At 44.0% G+C, this 21,580-nt stretch overlaps 2 protein-coding genes across 3 annotated transcripts in view; one reads left to right on the top strand and one right to left on the bottom strand.

Annotated features, from left to right (window-relative positions):
* SYN3 (synapsin III) overlaps positions 1-21,580 on the bottom strand; it is a 290,629-nt gene that overhangs the window by 142,861 nt on the left and 126,188 nt on the right. The gene's annotated exons all lie outside the window — the stretch shown is intronic.
* TIMP3 (TIMP metallopeptidase inhibitor 3) overlaps positions 16,033-21,580 on the top strand; it is a 54,772-nt gene continuing 49,224 nt past the window's right edge. The window contains exon 1 of the mRNA XM_015427585.1: positions 16,033-16,465. Within this exon, the coding sequence (XP_015283071.1) occupies positions 16,342-16,465 (124 nt within the window). The 5' untranslated portion in view covers positions 16,033-16,341. The remainder of the gene's footprint in view (positions 16,466-21,580) is intronic.

Genomic DNA, 21,580 nt, shown 5'->3' with positions numbered 1-21,580 from the left:
TTTTCCCCCCCCCCCCCCCCGTTCTCCTACATGTCCCATCCATGGACCCGGGAAAGAAACCCTGACTTTGATTGCACCACAGGTTATTTTGTAAGGAATGGCAAATTTCTAAACCTGTTGTGGCTCCTTTTGGTTGGCTTTGAACCTACAAGCTGAAAATGCTGTACTGAAACAAACTTCTGAATTAAAGAAGGACATTGCTAATAATAATAATAATAATAATGAGGAGGAGGAGATCACAAGATACAAAAACATAAATATAAAGTTAGAGTGCCTTTGGGAGAAGGTTACCATTGTGCCAGTTATCACTGGGGCCCTTGGAGCAGGGCCTAGAACTCTCAAGAAACACCTGGACATTTGGGGCATTGAGCAAATAACACCAGCTCAGCTCCAGAAGACAGTGTTGCTTGGAACAGCAAGAATCCTACAAAGATACATCTGCAATTTCCAAGAACATGGCTCGATCTCAAATTGCAGAACACCATCTACCAGTCACATATCTGACTGGTAATTAATAATATTTAATAATAATAATATCTGACTGGTAATTAACAACAACAACAACACAAACCTCATTCTCCCATCTACCACAGTCCAAATATGTCACTGACTGAATTGAGAAACTTCTAATGTTCATTTTTAAAAGAGGGGAAGTATTTTTCACCACATGTCTGTATCATGCAACAGATGCCTCCAGCCTCTGCCCTTAATATAGGATATTTGGAGCTCAAAGACAAGACCTTGAAAAGACCTTCCAGTTTTCTTTGATGAATTTATGACTCTAGACACAAGAAGAACAGGAAAAATGAGTGATGCAAACTTTTCTTCGGGCTGTATATCTGCTATCCTCCTGTCATCTCTTTAGGACTGCTGTTGAAAAATGAAAAGGGGGAAATTCCACAGCAGTAAGAGCACCGAAGCTGAGATTTTTTAACCTCACAATCTTCATAATGGAAATTACCAGGCCTCTTTAGAGCTAGATTGATTATGGCTCTGTTGGAATGGACAGTTAGAGCTTTGCAGTTGATGTTATAGAATATGGAACTCCATTCTTAGTTCTGGATTATGAAAAGGAGGGATAGTTCAATTTAACACACACACACACAACATTTACACTGTTGATTCAAAACTATAATTTTCAGGCAGAAAAACTGCTTAATGTTTTTTAAAAGCTCAGTTATACGTGGTAACTGGATGTAAATGGGGTGAGAAGTCACCATGGTTCTCAGCAGAAATCCGCATGCTTTGTATATAATGAACACCAGCACTGTTTTGTACTTGCAAACTATAAGAAAGCAAACTATTTTTTGCTTGCTAATGGTGAAGCTGGTTACTCAATAGATGCATATTACATAATGCAAGAAAGAACTAACATAAGAAAATAGTAGCAGTGATGTAAGAAACAGTCTCTGCGGCAGATTATTGTAAATGGTCTTTCCCAACTGGTCAAAAGTCCTTCAGCTATAAGTCTTTCTCCAGCAGGGGTGGATTATCGATTTCCCATTTATTTATTTGCTTACCTCTTATGAGTTTTATTCTGTCACTGATGTTTACTTTTGTAATAACTCAAGACCTATCAAGCTGGATGGATGGGAAACGATGAAGAGTCCGTATTTTTCTTGGCAAGGAAATCCAGAGTTCTGTTTCTTGATCACACTAGACTGTGACAAAATGTCAGGACAGGAACTAACTTTTATATAGAAAGATGCCCAAAGAATGCAAATGAAAATGAGTGTTTTTTTTAAACTGATATTCTTAAGGTGCAGAAAAAGTGTCTTTTATAGGTGCTTGCCTATTTTTTTTAAAAAAGAAAGTTATTAGCAGATCTGGGATTTGAAAATGCTTCCTAGAATATAGGTGAGGAAGGGTCTAATGAGACAAGATTCTAGGAAACTGGTGATTGGTTCTCAGAATTTTTTTTAAAGTAGCAAAGAAGTGGTAGTCATACAGGGCACCCAATTTGGGTCAGGATCACACAGCGAGGGGGACGAAGGGTTTTAACTCTTCCAGCCCCACACAGTTTCACTGATCAAAACCAACCCTGTTATTAGCGTTGGCAGCGGGTGGGGAGGGGGGAGTATGGATAAAAGACAGAACTCTGGTAAGTTGTTATTTCTTTTTTTTTTTTTAACACTGGGCTGATTTGGGTTAGATCCAGACTTAGCTGCAAATTCCCACCAGTTCTTTCCTGCTTCAGGCCATCTCCCTCATGTTGTTCTTCAGGGACCCCTATCATCTAGGAATGGATTTTGTGGGCTGCGGTGGGAGGGGGAAGAAATGAAAGTTCCATTCCATTATGTATCTCCCATTGCTGAATATTACGAAGGCTGGATGTGGACCAGGAAAACAGGCTCAAGTATAAAGTTTCCCAGGTGGCTCTGGGCAAGTCTTTATCTGTGAACCTAATCTACTCCAAGTGGTTATTGTAAAGATAAAATGGGATAACTCTCTGAATGCTATTTAGGAGAAGAGCAGGATATAAATGAGACAGCTGAATGCTTCCTCTGCGTATAATTCATCATGCCCTATTCTCCTCAGTTTAAAGACAGCACCTCTTTCAAGATACGCCAATCAGATACTTTAGCCCACAATCACAGTTACGTCTGCTCTTGAATTCCACCAGCATGCAGCCACAATGCCACCGAGCCCCCGTAAAGCGCTCTTAAAAATGCGAGGCATTCCAGACATTTTAATTGCAGCTCACTGCATAAGCCAAAGGCTGGTACACACAAAGGAACAACAGGGGAAAAAACCTGATCTTTAACTACTCGCTGGAGTGCCAGGCACAAAAACATTGGGAACTTCTGCTCTCTTTTGCGTTTCCAAAGTACCTTTGTTTATCTGAAATCCCTTTGTTCCATCCATGTAAAAAATCTACAGATGCCTTTCAGAAATGTTTAATTTCAAACACTTCAAGTTGAAACCACCAAGAGATGGGGGGGATCAAAGATATGAAAAGGAGAACAAGTGGTTTGACTAGCTCACACCAGCAATACAGGGCTGAATTTTCAACATTGTACTGGGGGAAATGGCCTCCCAAGTATCCTGAAACTTACAATGCACATTGTTATAAAGAGCTACTACTATGAAAATTTGTTGAAGACATCCAAAGAAAAGACTTGAGTAGACTTTTGAGTAGACCTGCTTGGCATCTACTTATTTTATGCACGTCAAAACATGTTGCAAATACACTGATATGTAAAAATAGATTGGATTTAAAAGTATATAACACCTAGTGCAGCCTGAACCATACTCTGTTCAATTGCATGGACAAATACATCAAAACAAGGAAAGACTGGAAAAGTTTTATGGGCTGTGAAAAGGGTATGTACTGGAACATATATTTCATTAAGAAACCAATAAGGCAACTGAATGTTTGTGGGAGGGGTGCATGTGCTTTCCACTGTGAGGCTGAGAGGTAGTTCAAAACTGTAGAAGCCTTCAGTATAATTACTATTATATACAATGTAGACCACCCAACAGAACATCATTCTTCAGTATCCTACCTAGGCTTGCCAACTCTAGGTTGGGAAATTCCTGGATATTTGGGGGGTGGGTGGGGCTTGGGGAGGATTTCAGGGGGGATTATTGCATAAAGTAGCCATTTTCTCCAGGGAAAACTGATCTCTATAGTCTAGCGATCAGTTGTACTTCCAGGAGATCTCCAGGCCCAGCGTGGAGGTTGGCAGTCCTAATCCTACCCCAAACTGCATTCCAGAGGGAGAAACTGAATACAATAAAATTATTCATTCTCTCTCCAGTAGGACTCGGAGTCAACTGAAAAACCAATTTAGAAAAAATAGTTTAGTACCCTGGCCAAAAGGAACAAAGGAACAATTTGTTCATACAATGTGTAATTAACTCACATAATTCATTGTAACAAGTTGTGGAAATGCCCAGCATCTGCTTTTGATCACTTTATTAAAGCAACAGTTGTATGGGCACAAGAAGGGTAACCTAGGTGGATCTTGTCCCATGTAGGAAGGAAGGATGCCTGTCTGCTGCCTCCCTTCCTTTTGACAGCCTCAATGTTGGATATAGTTAAAAGGGTGGAGGTGGAGGAAATTACTCCCTAGGCTAGGGGTGTCGAACTCATTTGTTGCAAGGGCCAGATTTGATGTAAATGAGACTTTGTACATTTCTCCTGATCTCCTAATAATAATAATAATAATATCAATAATGATAGTTTCCCCAACTCTATTCTGCTTCAAGGGTTTCAGAGCCTCAAAACATGTCTCATCCTTCTAGAGGAATTATGTCACTATTAGGAAATTCAGAAAAATGTATATGATGTTGATAAAGACCTTTTGGATGCTTGTTTCTGAACACTGAAGCCTTCAATTTCTGAAGAGAATTAGAAACAGCACATACCGGAACACTTGTCAAGTCATCATCAATTGCCAGAGCAATCCAGTCTTGTTGATAACAATCATCACTCTGTGAATATATTTTGGACATTTTGTTTATTATGAATTCCAGTGTTGCATTGTTCTAAATATGTGTGTGAGATGTTATGAATTGTGTTTTGCTATCTTGTTATTTATTGGATAGACATTAGGAAAACTGGCATGTGACTATTGCTTTTTGAACACTTATGCTACTTTTCTAATATACATTATTAGTATACAAATCAATTTGCACGGTTCTGTCCTATTTTTCTTCAGTATGCACAATCCTTGTCAAGAACAGAATTTTTCTGCTCTCTCTTAGTTCTCCTGGTTGCCTATATGTGACTTTGCTTCACATGCTTGCTGTGAGGACACCAAACGTGTTATTAGAGGAAAGGACAATAGAAGGCCCACAAGGCATCACATATGGCAGATAAACAGCTGGGAATTGTACCGCTTATGGGACAATATCAGGTGACTGCTGAGCTCCAGGGCTGGGCTAGCTCCTTCTTGTTCTCCTAATCATACACATCAGAAGTCTAGTGCTAATGCATTATTGCCCTGTAACACTGATGAAAGGAAGTACAAAGCTGCTCATCTAGAACCTGAGGAGAGCAGTACAAGGAGGGGATTATTTATACTTCTCTGTGCCACGTGGGAGATTTTTTTAGTGGGTGGGACTGGAGTTGAGTGATGAGTTCTTCATGTCATATATACCCTGTCTGTATTTTAATTCCCCATTTTAGAATGATTTAAGCTGGTAGGGATTCTGTATCCCTTCACAGGTGAAAGAATTATTTTGGAAGGGCAATTGATTAGTACTGGAGGAAGTGTTTTTCCCCTTGGACCTAATAAAACTTCTTCAACTCTATTCTAAGGTTTCAGAGCCTCAAAACATTTCATCCTTTTTCTAGAGGAACTATGTTTTATTTATTTTGGTTTTTAAATTTTATTTACATTATTTATAGTCTACCCTTCTTACAGGGACTCAGGGCGGATTACATGTAGTGAACCAGTACAATAAACAAAATGGGACATTCAATAACTAACGCATTAGGATTTTAGAAGTCTGGAACCACCAGAATGAACTGAAGCATAGCCTAAATATTCACATAACACATTAAGTGGTAAAGAAATTACATTTTATTTATTTATTTATTGTATTTATAGCCTGCCCTTCCCACAAGTGTAATAGGATCCTACTTACAATAAGCTATATACAGCAGTATAATTTTTATTTTATTTATTTTATTAGATTTGTATCCCTTCCTCCCCAAGTAGCAGGCTCAGGGCAGGTTCCATTATAAATAATATACAGACAGTTAAAAACAATTAAAATACATCAATTAGATTACTGTTACTGATTCCAGTACTCCTAGCCAGTGCCTCAACAGATGATGTCTAGTATAATTTGGGTTCCAGATGATGACACAAATCTGATCCACTGGAGGGGAGGCCTGATAGAGTGTGGATGCCCGCCACCTCAACTAAAAGCCTGCTGGTGGAAGAGCTCCATCTTGCAGGCCCTGCGGAACTGTAAAAGGTCCTGCAAGGCCCTGATCTCATATGAGCTCATTCCACCAGGTAAAGGTCAGGGCCAAAAAAGTCTTTGCCCTAGTTGAGGCAAGATGGATGTCCCTGAGGCTCATTAGGGGAGAGGCAGTCTCGAAGATATGCAGTCCCCTGGCCATCTAGGGCTTTGAAGGTAAGCATCAGCACCTTGAAGCAGATCTGGTACTCAACAGGCAGCCAGTGTAGTTTGCACAGCACAGGGTGGATATGCATCTGCACAGACAACGTATTCAACACTCATGCTGCTGCATTGTGCACCAGCTGCAGTTTCTGTAGAAAACCCAAGGGAAGCCCCACATAGAGAGGATTACAATAGTCCAATCTGGAAGTGACCATTGCATGGGTCACTGTAGCCAGATCCTGGGGGTGAGATATGGGGCCAACTGCCTGATCTGTTTCAGATGAAAAAAAGGCAGACCTGGCAGTGACAGAAACCTGGGCCTCTATAGTCAGTAAGGCATCCAGGAACACCCCCAGGCTCTTCACCTTCAATGCCAGCTAGGGTTGCCAAATGTAAAATCCCTACCGGCGGGGGAGCGTCCAGCCGGTCCGGGAGTCGTCTTGAAAAGTGCGTGTGCCATTTGAGGGGAAAACTCTTTGTTTTCCCCTCAAATGGTGTGGCCCTGCCCCCAGCGTGCGACGTCATTTCCGGGTGACGCGCACGCCGGGGCGGAGTTCCCCCCGGGCCCCGATTCCCCGGCGTCGGGTAACGGGCCTCCGGGGCGGGGGGAATTCCGCCCTACCGGGGGGGTTGGCAGCCCTAATGCCAGCACCAATGGGCCCCCGTCAAAGGTTGGGAGCCTGATTCCCAATTCCAATCCCCCATGACCCAGGTGCAGGACCTCCATCTTCAATGGATTAAATTTCAGTCCGCTCTGTTGTAACCATCCAGCCACAGTTTGTAATGCCCTGTCCAGATTTTCTGGGGCAGAGCCCGGGTGGCCAGCCATCAGTAAATAGAACTGGGTGTCATTGGCATATTGGTGACAACCCAGCCCATACCTCTGGATAATCTAGGTGAGGGGGTGCATATAGATATTAAACAGCATCGGGGAGAGAATTTCTCCCTGAGGCACACCACATTCCAGCAGGTGTCGTGAGATAATCCCTCCATAAGCACCACCCTCTGTCCCTGATCTTGGAGAAAGGAGGCCAGCCACTGCAAGGCATGCCCCCATATCCCCACGTTGGTGAGGCGGTGAGTCAACAAACCATGATCAACCATATCAAACGCCACTGACAGATCAAGAAGTATCAGCAGTGCTGATCTGCCTTGATCCAGATATCTCCACAGATCATCCACCAGGGCAACCAACACTGTCTCCATCCCATGGGGCTGAGAGCTCCACATGTAGCCTACCAGTACATGTGCTGCCCTTGGAGCCATTTCAGGTCATGAGGGGCAGAGGCTGAAGTTTCTCTTCCACTGTCATGGTCCCAAACCAAATCATGCACCTGCACACTGGGAAATTAATTCCCAGCAGCATAATGTGTGCCTGGTGGTCTGAAAATTGGATTGGAGAACCAACCCATGAAAGAATCATAACGTCTAGTTTGGCCCTCATTAGGAAAGGCATTCCAATCATGAACTAAGCATTCTCTTCTCAAATAACACCCTGTTCTACAGAATGATAGATGCTCTAGAAATACTAGGGAATAAAGATTAGAAATATATAATTTGCCTGTAATGTGAAGCATGGGAACAGGAGGAAGTCTCAGTTGCTTCTGACATGCAGACAGAAAAGTGACTCGACTCCTCTAACCTCCTAGTTGCTGAAATTTTATAGGCATGTAGACAAGCAACTGTAAGCGGTAGGTGCAGCTTTCAAAGAAACTGCAAGGAAGCAATTTTGTTCCTATGAAGATCACCAACAGAGAGAAGGAATTTATGGAGGCTTTATCCTCAGCCTGCCTAACTGCAAATAAATTGTACCTTGCATGCACAAATTACTTTTTAAGGTTTCCAAAAAGGAATCCTGTAAGCCTTCAGAGAATTGCATCCTTATGAAAGAAGGAACAAATGGTATGGCTCTGATTAATGTAGATTGCAATGTTACGATGGGATTTCTGACGCCAAGGCACTGTGAGCTAAGAGGAGGTCTGAAGTTTATCCTGGGGGGAAAATTGCTCCAGATGGCCATGAAGGCATTTTCTCCCTGCCACCGAAAACATGGATCTGGCTAGGTAGCATATAGGAAGGGCAAACTTCAGCAATGAGTGGGTTAAAACCAGTTTCTGCTGGGTGTATGCAGTCACCATTTGGGCAAGGAAGAAGGAAACCTTTTGCTGAATTTGGATCCCATGTTTAGGAGTTGTGCCAGATTTTTTCCTGAATGCTTTTAAAAAAACGAATAAATAACCCACAAGGACATTTAATACAGTTGGATAATAAAAAGTTTGCTCAAATGGGAATGCTATTTATAGATGGTCGCATTGACGTAAGGCTGCATTGTGAATGCAGACTGAATTGAGATAAGCAGAACTTTTGGATAGCAAAGGCTTGTATAACAGGGATACTATTCTACAAACACACACACAGACACACAAAGACAGAAGTTTTGAGCTTACTGCTTTGCAAAGTGATGTTGACTGATTTTAACAAAACTATGCTGATATGGCCCAGGCTGTTAGGTCGGCTGGAACATCTTTAAATAAATGCAGAGTGGCTCATTAGGGCTGTCCTTACCTACTTCATCATGCAGCTGCTGCCCAGTCAACAGTCTGCACGTGCTCCTGCTTGAGCGACCCAGGCCCGTAGCCACGGTGGGGCCTCCTGGGGCCTTGCCGCCCAAATTCTTCCCAAGGCCCTGGCTTGGAGTGCAGGCGCATGGCCCCCGCTTCTCTCCCAAAGCACTCCAAGCCACGAATTCACAGCTGGGAGTGCAAACGCACAGCCCCCACTTCTCCCCCAAAGCATTTAAAGGGTCCCTTTAAATGCTTTGAAGGAGAAGTGGAGAGGGGAGGCCGTGATGGAATGTTGGTTGGCAGTAACTTGCTACTGGACTTAGAAGATTGAGACAGTGGATACTATGGAGGAAATTGCTGCTAGTCCCATGAGCCCCATTGTGTGGGGAACATCACTGGAGAAGGGAACAGGGGCATACTTTGTAGAGGCCCCAGATTTGATGGTCCCTCCTCTTGTCATCCATGTTGCACTGGAGATTGTGCTGGCGGGATCTCAAAGACTTTCTGGTCTGAAAGTCTCAGAGACTGGTGGTGTTGCCCCAAAGGCAACAAGGTTCTCGGCTTTGGAAAGAGGTTGATATCAATCAGTATTGGTGACAATTGAAGTTGAGGAGATATCGAAGCATGATCAGTTGGCAATGATGCATGGTTCTGAGACTCCACTCAGGAGCAATGACGACCCGGGGAATTGTGTCGACCCCAAGATGAAAGTGAAGTTCAATGTCGGGGTAAGGGGGCTGTCAGTGCCAGGGTGACAATTGGTGTTGAGGTGACAGTGAACAGCACAATGATGCGCAATGCACATGTTTTGTCTTTTTCTTCGATATTTTTGCCAGCAGCTCTGAAGCCAATTGAGAAACGTCTATGTTTCGGGTGGCTGTGGCATCAAGGGGGTTGGTACTGAGCTTAACAATGGGGCCTTAATCTTTTTTCTATGCCCGGGCATTTATCCAATGTTGGTCCTGGGGTTCCCAAAGTTTCCCCCACAAAGCTACTTTAAGTCTAGCGGCCCTTCCTTTGGCGTGACTGGGTAGCTAGGCATGAGGTAGTATTGTGACCTTCACCCAAACACAACAGGCATTATTTGTGCTTATCATTTTGTGCCACTTTGGCTCCACATTCCTCACAATTCTTAAAAATTCCTATCCTACCCTTTTTTATGAAGAAGAGGTTAAGAAAACCTGTCAGAAGCACTGAGGCAGGGGTCCTCAAACTTTTTAAACAGGGGGCCAGTTCACTGTCCCTCAGACCGTTGGAGGGCCGGACTATAGTTTTTTAAAAAAAACTCTGAACAAATTCCTATGCACACTGCACATATCTGCAGTTTGGCGCCCCTGAGGGCCAGCGCGCCCTAGGTGAGCTGGCACTGCCGGCGGGCCGGATAAATGTTTTCGGCGGGCCGCATGTGGCCCGCGGGGCGTAGTTTGAGGACCCCTGCACTGAGGTATGTCGTTCACAGTAGCTTGCTCTGGTATGTCCTCTCCCTACAGCAGCATGAAGGAAACTGAGGGAAGAGTGCTTACTCCTCCTTCGTCATGTGACCCTTTGGGTGGGAAAGGGTACACTGAAGACAGAGAGGAGGGGGAGAACTCTTGGGCTCTAGAAACTTCTCTATAAAGCTTGCTAGCTCCTCTCCATGGCTGGTCTGCAAAAGCACAGTCCCCATGTGGGACTGCACAGAAACCATGAAGATGAAGAGGGAGATGTGACAAACTACATTTAAAATGCTGTTTTCCTAATGCAGTGACATCAGAGAAGGGAAGCAAATAGTTAACTCTGCTCTAGAATGTTAAGCTTGAGTGACAGCTTGTTCTGCACCAGCTGAGGGAAATATAAAATCAGCTGGGTGCTGAGGGGAGAGTTAGTTCGTTTTGAGTTCAGTGGCAGTTACTGTTCAGTAAAGTAAAAGTTCAGCTAAAGGAGTGCATGTCTGAAGAGTCTGACTAAAAGTCTATCAGACAGGTTCACCTTTTGAATAAAGGGAGATACTCTTAGCTGTGTTCAACATAACCTGAGAAAGAATTGCATCTAAGCATTTAGAGTCTAGTGTCAGCTAAAACTGAAGTACATTACACAGATACCAAGAACTGGGGTTTGACATTTTGGCAAAGAGTGACTGGGTAGCAGGCTGAAGCTCCCAATCAGGCTAAAAGGAATAAGATTATATTTTAAGGAAAGAAATATAAGTCCTGTCCAGTTGAACAGGGAATTGGCACTCAGGCAGTCCTGGGTCTGTTGTGAAAGGAAACGGTTATAGAAAGAAGACACATGATTTCAGAAAATGAGAAAGAATTTGGCGCACTAAAAGAGTGACCTTTCCAGAAAACCTGAGCAGTTATTAGGCAGCTATATGCAGAAACATTGTAACTGAAACTTAAGTACTCTGTCAACCATCGCTCACTGATAAGAACCAAGAATTTGTGAAAATAAGCTGCTATAACACCATCTCATCTGTCAACTGAAATATATACTGTTTTACCAACGTTTACCTCAGCCTTACCAATTCCTAACAACTCCATACCATACCTACCTATTAAATAAAATCTTTATTAGTTGTTCACTGTACACAGTCTCCAGTGCCATTTCAAGGGATCTAGAAAGAGGGCTCCTGTTTTCTTCCGACAAGTTCTTGGGCTGGGCAAAAGCCAAATTAGATTCTGTCACAGGGTGGGAAATTCAGATTTATAAAACCTCCAATATTATCATGCTGCTGGGAGCTAACTCAGTACCTGAAGGAAATTAAGAATTTTGGAGGGAAAATCTGCCTCAGAGTGGGGAGAATATCAGGGGGTCCATTATAGAGGTAAGAGGAAACTTATTGTCAGTGGCTACGGCCACCATGAAGTTGAACATAAGAAGTTGAGCAAACTTCAGAGGACGGAGGAAGACCGGAAGGCCTGGCATGATCTGGTCCATGGGGTCGCGAAGAGTCGGACTCGACTGTGCGACTGAACAGCAACACGGCCACCATGGGCAAAGTTTAGACTCCACACCAGTGGTGTTCCTGAGTAAAGTGAATGGGGGCTATTCACTTGAGGACATTATTGTGGTGATAGCAAAAGCTGCCTTCAACTGAGACACGAGGTAAGCTGGCTCATATTGAAAGGAATTCTTCCAGGTGCACCACATATCTTTTTATACAGAGCACACAGAGATACTGTACACCCCAGGAATCAGCATGGTGTATTTTGATATAATTATGGGCATTTCGCTTATACATATAACCGGCTAGCACTAGCCTAAGTGTGGAAAATATCTGCATTGGTGTCCTCCTTCAGGCGTGGAAAGAAACATTACAGAATTTGAAGCAAGGTATTCATTCACGATGTGTGTGTCTGTGTTTCTGTGTGTCTCTGTGTGTGGCAGGTTCTGTCATGGAGATTTATTTTAAAGTAAGTCCACTTTTCTCAAGAAAACTCAGGGCATATACCAAAAATAAAAGTCAGCAAGAAGTAGTGGGAACATGTAACATATTGCCAATTCAATGACAATCTTTGTTCCCTTTAAAAATATTTACAGGGTTTTGCTGATTCAGAAGCAGCTACCTTTAAATCCTGAGTCTTTTAAATGTTCATGATCAAATCTAACCAGGAGTGAAAAGAGATTCATTTGTATGGATGGATAATTTCATTTATCAATGATGTAATAGTGTCCTGTAAGGTACCAATTCATTTTAGCTACTGTCACTGTTCACCCTCTTCAAGCATCTTTTGGCAACAGCATCTCAGATATTCCTTGCTGAGAAAAGAAGTGAACAACCACATTCAAAATGGTTCTGAAGGAGAACAGAGGTATCTCAGTGGCAATTTAGCAAAGGCAGACATCATAAAGAACTGAGAATCCAATCCATTGAACCTTTAATTATCACCAGGGGTGAGCAACATAATTTTATTTATTTCCAATAAAGTCCCAAGACCCCAATCTCTTGCAACACAGTGCCCTCTAGCATAATACTCAGACACATTCCAAACGATTATGAGGTGTAATCTGTGTCCAGAGAAAATTTACAATCTGGAAGTGACGACCTTTGGTTTCAGAAGTCACTTATCACTGCTTGAGTCACCAGATATCTCCTTCATACCTGCTTGCATTTTGAACTCAAATGTCTGCAAGATATTTTGAGAACAGAAACAGCCTCTCTCCATTTTGTGTACCCAAGACTTGGTGGAATGTGGTGGGTGAGAACTGTAGGCTAGTTATTTGCAATGTCAGGATGAAATTTTTGTATTAAAGAAAGCATATGGAGATACAGTGGCATACACTCACTAACTGATGGATTGGCTAAATAATAGTAGCTTTCCTGGCATATTTATTGTAAGGATTATCAAAATCATGGGGTGGGCAACTAGCAAGGGTAACAGAGCAACCAAGGTATAAGCAATACAGACACGGGCCCTGTTTGGGGAAGGGGGGAATACCCCATGTCTGCTGGTATTTTATAGTTTTGGTGTAGTTTCACGTTAAAGCTACTGTGTCATCAAGGTTAGGATATTAGACTAGAATCTGGGAGGCCTGGGTTCAAATCACTACCCACCCATGAAACATGCTGGATGATCTTACACCAGGCAGTATCTCTCAGCCTATCTATGTCATTGGCATGTTGTGAGGATAAAATGAAGAATTATGTGTGCTGCCCAGAGCTCCTTGGGAAGAGGGTAGAATAAAATGTACTTAGATAGAAAACACAGATATCCTCAGTTACTTTCACTGGTGTGTTTGCAATTATTGACATGGGTCTTCTTTCTAAATATGCCAGATGATTACCTCATTACATACTAGCAGTATAGTTATGCCCAGGCCAGTGTGATCATGTTAGATCTTGGAAGCTAAGGAGGGTCAGCCTTGGTTAGTATTTGGATGGGAGACCACCAAGGAACACTATGCAGAGTGACCACCTCTGAATGTCTCCTGCCTTGAAAGCCCAATGGGATCAGCTGCAATTTGATGGCATTTCACATGCACATACTAGGAAGTATCTCTGAGTGACTACTAACAGGAACCTTTTTAGGCTAGTCAGTGAAAGTACAGCCAAAAGCCATGCTATAAAAAATGCTCCCCTGTTCTAGAGTCCATGCACCACCACAGCAACAAAAAATCCCCTCTCAATTGCCCACCTACAATATCTCACATGGCAGAAGGAGGAGATCTAAGAGTATGGGTAGGTTCATACAGAAGAAGACAGTCCTTCAGATGTCTTGGGCCCAGACCATTTGGGACTTATAATGCTGGCTGGCAACTGCATTTTGTACTAATCTTAGTTTTCAAGCATTTTTAGTGGCAGCGTAACAGCGGGGCAGGACAGGTTGACAAACTGCTCTGTTTCAGTGTTTGAAATTATCTATTTCTGCATTCACCTGCCCTGTTTTGTGGGTACTTCCTTGCCCAGATTGGTAGGTAGTAGTGGGTCAACAACGAAGAAACACTCAGTGGCAGTGAGAATGCAAGGGGCTCAAGGGAACTCAAGGGGCTCAAGGGGATTTGCTGAGGACTGAAGGAAAGGTGTGTATGTTCCCATGGCTGGCTTTCTATCTCTTAATCACAGGTAAAAGAAACCCAGTGCCACATGTATATAGGCCCAGATTGTGTAGCAGCTGCATGCCGATTTTGAGCTTTGGCTGCCATGTACTGAAACATCGGTATGAATGTCAAGCAGCACCGAACTCTTTATGGATCAGCATTTAGACACTGTTATTAGAGTAAAAGTTTGTTTGCTTATGGAGCTGTGCAAAATGTTGATTCATGCTGAGTTTAGCATGTAGTCAAAAGGAATTTGTGGAAACCGAGAACCACTGCTGCAATGTATAGAATTGCATTGTTAGACTAGGTATTGTTAGACTAGACCCTCAGTACAGTCCATTCTACCAGCTCATTCTGTTGCATGTGTAGACCAGGCCTTAGTGCATTGCTACTCACTCCACAGCTCACAGAGCTTTGGGTGATGTTGCCATCAACCAAAAAAGCCACATTTACTTCAATCCCTGCACCTCAAGGAAGATTGCAGCTTACCTGTTCCTCCAGTAGCAGCTGTGTCAAGGTAGGAACCACCTGCCAGCCACATCAAGCCCCACCAGGCTAGGGCTCTTCCCACTTTCCTGAAACATGGGGCAGGTGCCATAGTGGGGAGCAGTGCCATAGTGGGGAGCAAAGCCACAGGTGGCATGTCAAAGACCTGCCTGTGGCTCCTGAGTGTTACTGCCTTGAAATGTCATACCACTTCCAGGAAGAAGTTACACACCTGACTTTCTCACCATAAAGTGGCACGATAGCAGTGCACTTAATGAATCTTTTCACAAGACCTTGTTCCCTGTAGATCTTAACAGCAAAGCCTTGTGTTAAAGTTGGATAAGCAGAGCTGGAGGTAGCCACCATGGGCCTCCACACAAAGTCCCTGAAATTTGTACCTCTCCCTGTTCGGATGTGGAACAGTATGGTATAGCCCAATATCAACAGATCTTGGAAACTAAGCAGGCTTGGTACTTGGATGGGAGACCACTAAGGAAGACTTTGCAAAGGAAGGCAATGGCCCATCACCTCTGCTTAGTTGTTTACCTTGAAAACCCTATGAAGGCAGCTTTGACTTGATGGCACTTTACAGACACACCGCCACATCTTTCTCCACTTGTGTGCCCTAAACGACTGGTATGTCCATATCTATTGTCTAACAGCTAACACGCCACCCCTACATGTTACAGTGAATACATATACAATTCACATACAGTGTACACGTTGTGCGGGGGATTCAAATGAGGCTGTACTCAGTTTATATAGGATTTCTGCTTTGCACATGACGGTGAGGACTCGAAAGGCCGGTCGTGGGAAGCAGCCCGTCAGGTAGTGGGGACTTCCCACGGAAACTTATAAACAGACCTCCCGTGCACGGCTGGAATGGCTGTGCAGCAAGAGGAAGCACACTCATCTTCCTCTGACTCCGGAGCGCCGAGGTGAGGGACCCAACACTTGGGGGGAAGATCTGGTAGGCTCTCTTCTTGACGACCCGCTAGTTTCCATGACGCTGCAGCCGTCCGGCAAGGCTGCCTGCTGCCAGCAACACGTGGCGACCTGGAGCCGGGGAAGCGGGGGGACGGGAACGGGGGGCGCTGCTTCCCTGGCTTCCTGCACCGAGACGGGGAGACGCACCGGTCGCCTCTTCCTCCCGCCCGCTTCCTCCGAACACCAACCAGTGGTGCCCCCCCCCCGGTCCCAAGCGGCGCCTGGAAACGGCGAAGGCACATTATTCCCTATATGGAGCTGAATCCCTCGCTACGACCCCGCCTCCAAAACGTGTTGGGTTTTTGGTTTTTTTGGGTCGGTTGTTGCCACTCCCCTTTCCCGGGGGGGGGGAAATGAGGTAATGCGGGGCTCCGATTGGTCCGGGGGGCGGGACCCCGAGCGCCGGAGAGGGGCGCGATCGCGACTATAACTCCCCGCCGCTGCCAGGAGCCGAGAAGCGAAAAGAGGCGCTCTGGGAGCTGCGGACTTGCGCGGAAGAGACTCGCCAGCTTTTTCTTACACGCCCCCCCCAACTGCCAAGAAGTCCTGCCAGGAGCAGGAGCAGGAACAGGGAGAGCGAGGAGAGGCGGCCGAAGTTGCCCCACTTGTTGTGTGTGTCTCTCTCAAGTGAGCCTCCTCTTCTTCCGCCCTTTGCTTTCCGTGGAGTTGCCCAACTCCGGAGCAAGGAGCCTCCAGCAGCAGCAGCATGGCTGGGTGGGTGCTGAGTCTGTTGGCACTGCTGGGCAGCTGGAGCCTGAGCGACTTGGTGGCGGAAGCCTGCACCTGCGTCCCCATCCACCCCCAAGATGCGTTCTGCAATTCGGACATTGGTAAGTTGGCTCCCCCCCCCCCCCTCCACTAACTGCCGCGAAGTCTTCCTGGCGCTAAGACTCGGGACAGTCCCGCTTTGCTTTGGCGATGTGGCTCAGGTGTGCCCAGGATTGGATAGTTAACAGATTTAAGTTTACTGAAGTGGGACGGCGCAACAGCCTGGAGCAGGAGGTCTGCTCTTCACTCCCACAGTGTGGCATTGGATTGTGAGATATAATAATAAAAAAGTATTACAAACCTAACCGACTCTGGTCCCTGTCACTTTCCTTCACACGCAGTTGCCAGCAGTCTTTCTGGTACACATGGGAACGGCACGCCTATTGCATTCCAGCGGTGTTATGTTTACCGATATCTAGAAAGTTCTGCACTACTGTATGGGTTTATGATGACTGGAGTGAGTTGGGGGGGAGGATGAGAAAGAGGCAGCTTCAGAGTATGGATGAGGAGGCTGGCTGCTTGAACGATTTGACTAATTCCGTTCAAACACTGAAGAATTGACTTCCAGATGTACTGGTCCTTTACTGTTCTACCCAGTCAGTCTGTCCATCTTGCAAATGAAATGCAGGTGATATGCATAAAATGCAGCAGTTAATTTCAGTTATGTATATTTGTGAATCCTTTTTCTCAGTACATAGGAGGAAATACTGAGCACAAATACCCTAAATCAAACCTCTAGGTAAAAACGTTTCCTCAAAAAGCAAGAAAAAAAAGTACTGCATGAATTTCTGAATCGTAGCAACTGTAAAATGCCCCTCCCAACAGAAAGAGGTTGTGCAGCCAAAATGTCCATCACTCCCTCAGGCAGGTTTAATGTTTAGCAAATAATATAAGAAACCCAGGGCAGACCTCTCACTCCCAATGGCTAGTGCCCAGCGTTTTGTCAACTGTTGTTCACAGTAATGACTCAGAACTGTTCTTTATGGACTCCACTGGGCAGAAGCCCAAGAGAGACTGCAGATTTCATACTTTCTTTGCACTGGGATCTGTGCAGGTTTAACCTTGTGTATGTGTGTTTTCTAGCTTCAGGCATCAGTGTGCGCCATTTGACATTGGGAAACAATGGATTGGATCGCACCAACATTTCACTCAATTGTATCCAATTCCTTCCAGTGTTTGTTCCACACAGCTTTTGTTCATGCAGGTTCTTGTATTGATTGACTTTGACCACTTTTCACTAGTGGGAAAATGGTTGGATCCAACCTGAACACGTACATAAAGTATGTTAAGGAAGAGAGAAAACAAGCTTTAATGGTCCATTTGCTAGTGCTTTATAACATTTTCCTGCCTGCACTGGCATACTATCTCTCCTGTAAAGTAGTCACCCTGCAATCCCCCTGGAAAAATTATTTGAAGAAATCCAGATGGAGAGGGTTTTTAGCTAAATGCACTTAGTCTTGCCTAGTTTAGGTAGTATACCAGGTGCTGAAACCCAAGGAAAATGTATGCTAAATGCCCTGGGTGGTTTGCAGTTTTACCTAAGCAATTATAGACTGGAAAATGGTATAAGTTGTTGTTGTGCTAGAAAAATCCCATTGTGTAGTTGAACAACTCACAATTCAGTGAAAAGATGTTTGCTGCTTTCTTTGCTTTGCATGAGTAGGCCAATGTGAACTTGTCTGTTTCATGAAAACAAATTTGGTAAGCCAACTTGTCTACTTCTAAGGCAGAACCTTCCCACCTGCCTGTAATTCTCTGTAATGCCTAAGAATGTATGTTTCTCTTACTCCCATAAATGCTTTGGCTAGGATCCCTTGTTACTATACCTGGATAGACCTTTTTCTTGCTTTGTTAATGATCGTGAGTCTAAAACACACATTCTGGAAACATGCATCACTTCAAAAGGCAATGCAATAAAGGTATGGTTTTTTGGCCAGTGTTTACATTATTGCTTTAGATTGGACTTGACCTTAGTAACTATCTTGAGTACTATCCAGTCAAAAATAAAAAGCTTGACATCTCACTATGTTCAGTGTTGGAGAGACTTAAGTACATCCTTAACTTGCCCACTTTCTCCTTGCTCCAACAAAACTCCCAACAAATAATTTACAGGAAAAGATGATTTACTAAGTTGGCCCTCCATGCCCATTTCTACACATTTAGCTTCTATTAAAGAGACAGGATGTTTTTCTCCGGGCCTGTTGGCAACCCTATGCTGCCAGTCTAAATAACAATGGTAGGTTTTTACTCCCTGTTATAATCAATACAGAAGTGCAATATAAACCTCCCCGTACAAGGGCTTATTGTAGGTTCAAAATTAGACGTAGATCCTAGAGGAAGAACCACTTTCTTTGCCTCCCGCCTCTGTCCCTGTACGTCTTTTCATCCATATTAATTAATTAATTAATTAATTCAATTGATTTGATTTATACCCTGCCCTCCCTGCCGAAGCAGGCTCAGGGCGGCTATACATATATTAGAAAGCTCCGGGCCAGAGTTGAGGCATCGATTCATTTGCAACAGGGTATGCATTTCATTTGCAGCAATCCGTAAGAGACAGCATATACAGCAGAAAGCAAACATTTCCTATACTGAAGGGTCAGTTTCTGCAGCCCTTGTTTAAACTTGTCAAGTCCATGATTCTGTGAAGGGAGGATGAGGGCTCTAAAAGGCCAAGTGCTTCATTAAACGAAGTGCTCTGCCAGCATCTCTTTAGTAAACATTGCCATGCTTCTCATGAGCCAAAGGGGGAAGAATTGGAGACAGACTTCTGGCTGCTGAAGAGTTAAGTGTTACCATGGTGAACTGTAGCAGTGTACTAGTTCTGTGTTTAGACAGAGTAAACTGCATGCTGGTTTATAAAATGCATGTTGTGTGTGGTGGTGGGGAGAGAAGTGGCTGGGGATTGGTAGCATTTTTTTTTATGGCCCATCATACTCAAATGTTAAGCCTTTAAAGGGAGGAGTTAAATGTATCCAGGGTTGGTGCTTGAGGCAAGGCTGCCAGGACAGAACTATAGAGACGGCTCTTGTAACTCTTCAAGTAAATGAACTAGCAAAATGGAAGCCTGGAAAGGACTTAGGCGGTTTGTTTTTAGAGCAAATGCTAACTTAGGGCTCCAGGAGAAACAGAAGAAAACGCATACACCTTGCAAGAAAGCCTTTGCAGAAATTCAGCCGCTAGATGAGCTCATTGATTTTGCAACCTAATTTGGCACGGGCCTCCTTTAAAGGCAGTTGCCAAGGTAGAGCTGGACTCATCTCCAACCCCACCCTGCCCTGATGGCTTCATCTTAGTTACACTTTGGAATATGAAGTATTTATCATCCAGATCACAAGCAGCACATCATGAGGCCATGTTGCCATTCACCCTTCCTCTTCCTGTTTGCTTGGACCATTGCTGTTTATCTCATGTCAATTACAAGTTATTATGGATAACAGGTCAGCTCTTATTTTTGTGGCCTCTTATTCCAGGATAAAAGAAAGTTAAGACCTCTTAATTTATTTTAACCCTTACATAACTTGAACGTATAAACACAGAGCAAATTCAAGCATAATTATCCCAGTATAACTGATCACGTAATCAAACTTAGGGCACCTGCCCATGGTCATTCAGTAAACCAGCAAAGTAAGGATGCCAGGCTCCAGGTGGGACCTGGGGATCCCCTGGAATTACAGCTCATCTCCAGACTACAGAGATCAGTTCCCCTGGAGAAAATGGATGCTTAGGAAGCTGGACTCTATGGCATTGTAACCCTCTGAAGTCCCTGTCCTCCCCAGGCTCCATTTCATATCTCTAGAAGTTCCCCGACCTGGAGCTAGCAACCTTTACCCCCATGTCCCACTGGAGGTCGGGGAGACCTGCCAACTCTACAGGAACGTGGCATTGGCCCTGCAAAAAATGGCAGTTGATTTGGTGCACACTATAATTACATTTTTATCTCAACCTTCCTTGGAGGAGCTCAGGGCAGGGTACACTGTCCTCTCCTTCGTTTTATCTTCGCAACAACCTTTTGTTGTAGGTTAAGCTGACTGACTAGCCCAGGATAATTCAGTAACCATGCATGGAAGATTGGGGAGCTGAACCCACGTCTCCTTAGCTAGTCCATCATAACCATTCTTAGATTGCTTCAGAACATTGATTTTTTAATTGTAAATGTTTTGTTCCACTGCATCTCTTTCTCAGTCACAGTTTACTATTATGCAGTGAGTTTCTCTTTACTGAGGAAGCATTCAAAACAGTGATCCTTCACCTGCAGCCCTGAAATTGTAAGAATCCAGAAAGGATTCTATTACATGGTTTTGCTGAAAGTGCACCATGGCCCTGAGTTAGCACTGTCCTGCAATGTTTCTGGCTTCTTATTCAGTGACATGTGCTGCAGTCCTGCACACCTTAGGAGTCTCTTACATTGGACTCGTTGAGTCCTACTTGAGGGTAATTTGGCAATCCCAGACTGGGAAAAGCTATCTGAAAAAAGCAAAAGGACATAGTGGTGTGGAAGAGCCCTGTGAATGTGACAAAACAGTTTTGTTGTTTTTGCCCTGCACAGATTTTTCCCCTCTTTTGTTTTTATATGTGGACTTCTGGCAGGAATAATGGACAGAAATGCTTTGTTTCCCCTTGACAAAGCCATGATCATTCCAGCAGACATGTTGTACCTTTTTTTGTTGCATTTGCTGCACTTTTTGCATGAGAAGCGGGAACTTTTCAGATTGCTGAATGTGACATTTCTGTGGGGCTGAGAGAAGTACCCGCTTTCCCCACACTCATGGTTTCTGACAAAATATCATAACTATCTCACTTAATTTCATCTGCTATCAACCCAAGTTACACTTGGACAGAAAAATGTCCTTTGGCTACTCCATCCCCCCAGCCCTTTTCTGACTAAAAGTTTGAATAAAATTTAAACATGAGCATATGTCTCATATCATGCAAGGAATTCTCTGAGGTAACGGGGTGGATATCATTGTCTCCATTTTGGGAAAGTTTGCTTGAAACCTTGATTCTTGGCCCTATTTATATCTGGACATAAAATCATTCCCCCACCCCAGTCTATATTGCTTGCTAGCATCTGCATTCAGTGCATTGCCATGATTTGTTTACCAGCATTCCTATTCCTAGCTTAATATGCTTCCAATAACGTGTACAGCTCATAGGACAGTTAAATTCCATCTAGC

Source organism: Gekko japonicus, unplaced genomic scaffold (assembly GCF_001447785.1).
Source record: "Gekko japonicus isolate JY-2015 unplaced genomic scaffold, Gekko_japonicus_V1.1 scaffold28, whole genome shotgun sequence".
In the NCBI taxonomy this organism is placed as follows: Eukaryota; Metazoa; Chordata; class Lepidosauria; order Squamata; family Gekkonidae; genus Gekko; species Gekko japonicus.
Note: the sequence above shows the minus strand (reverse complement) of the source record. Positions and strands in the feature narration are given on the sequence as shown.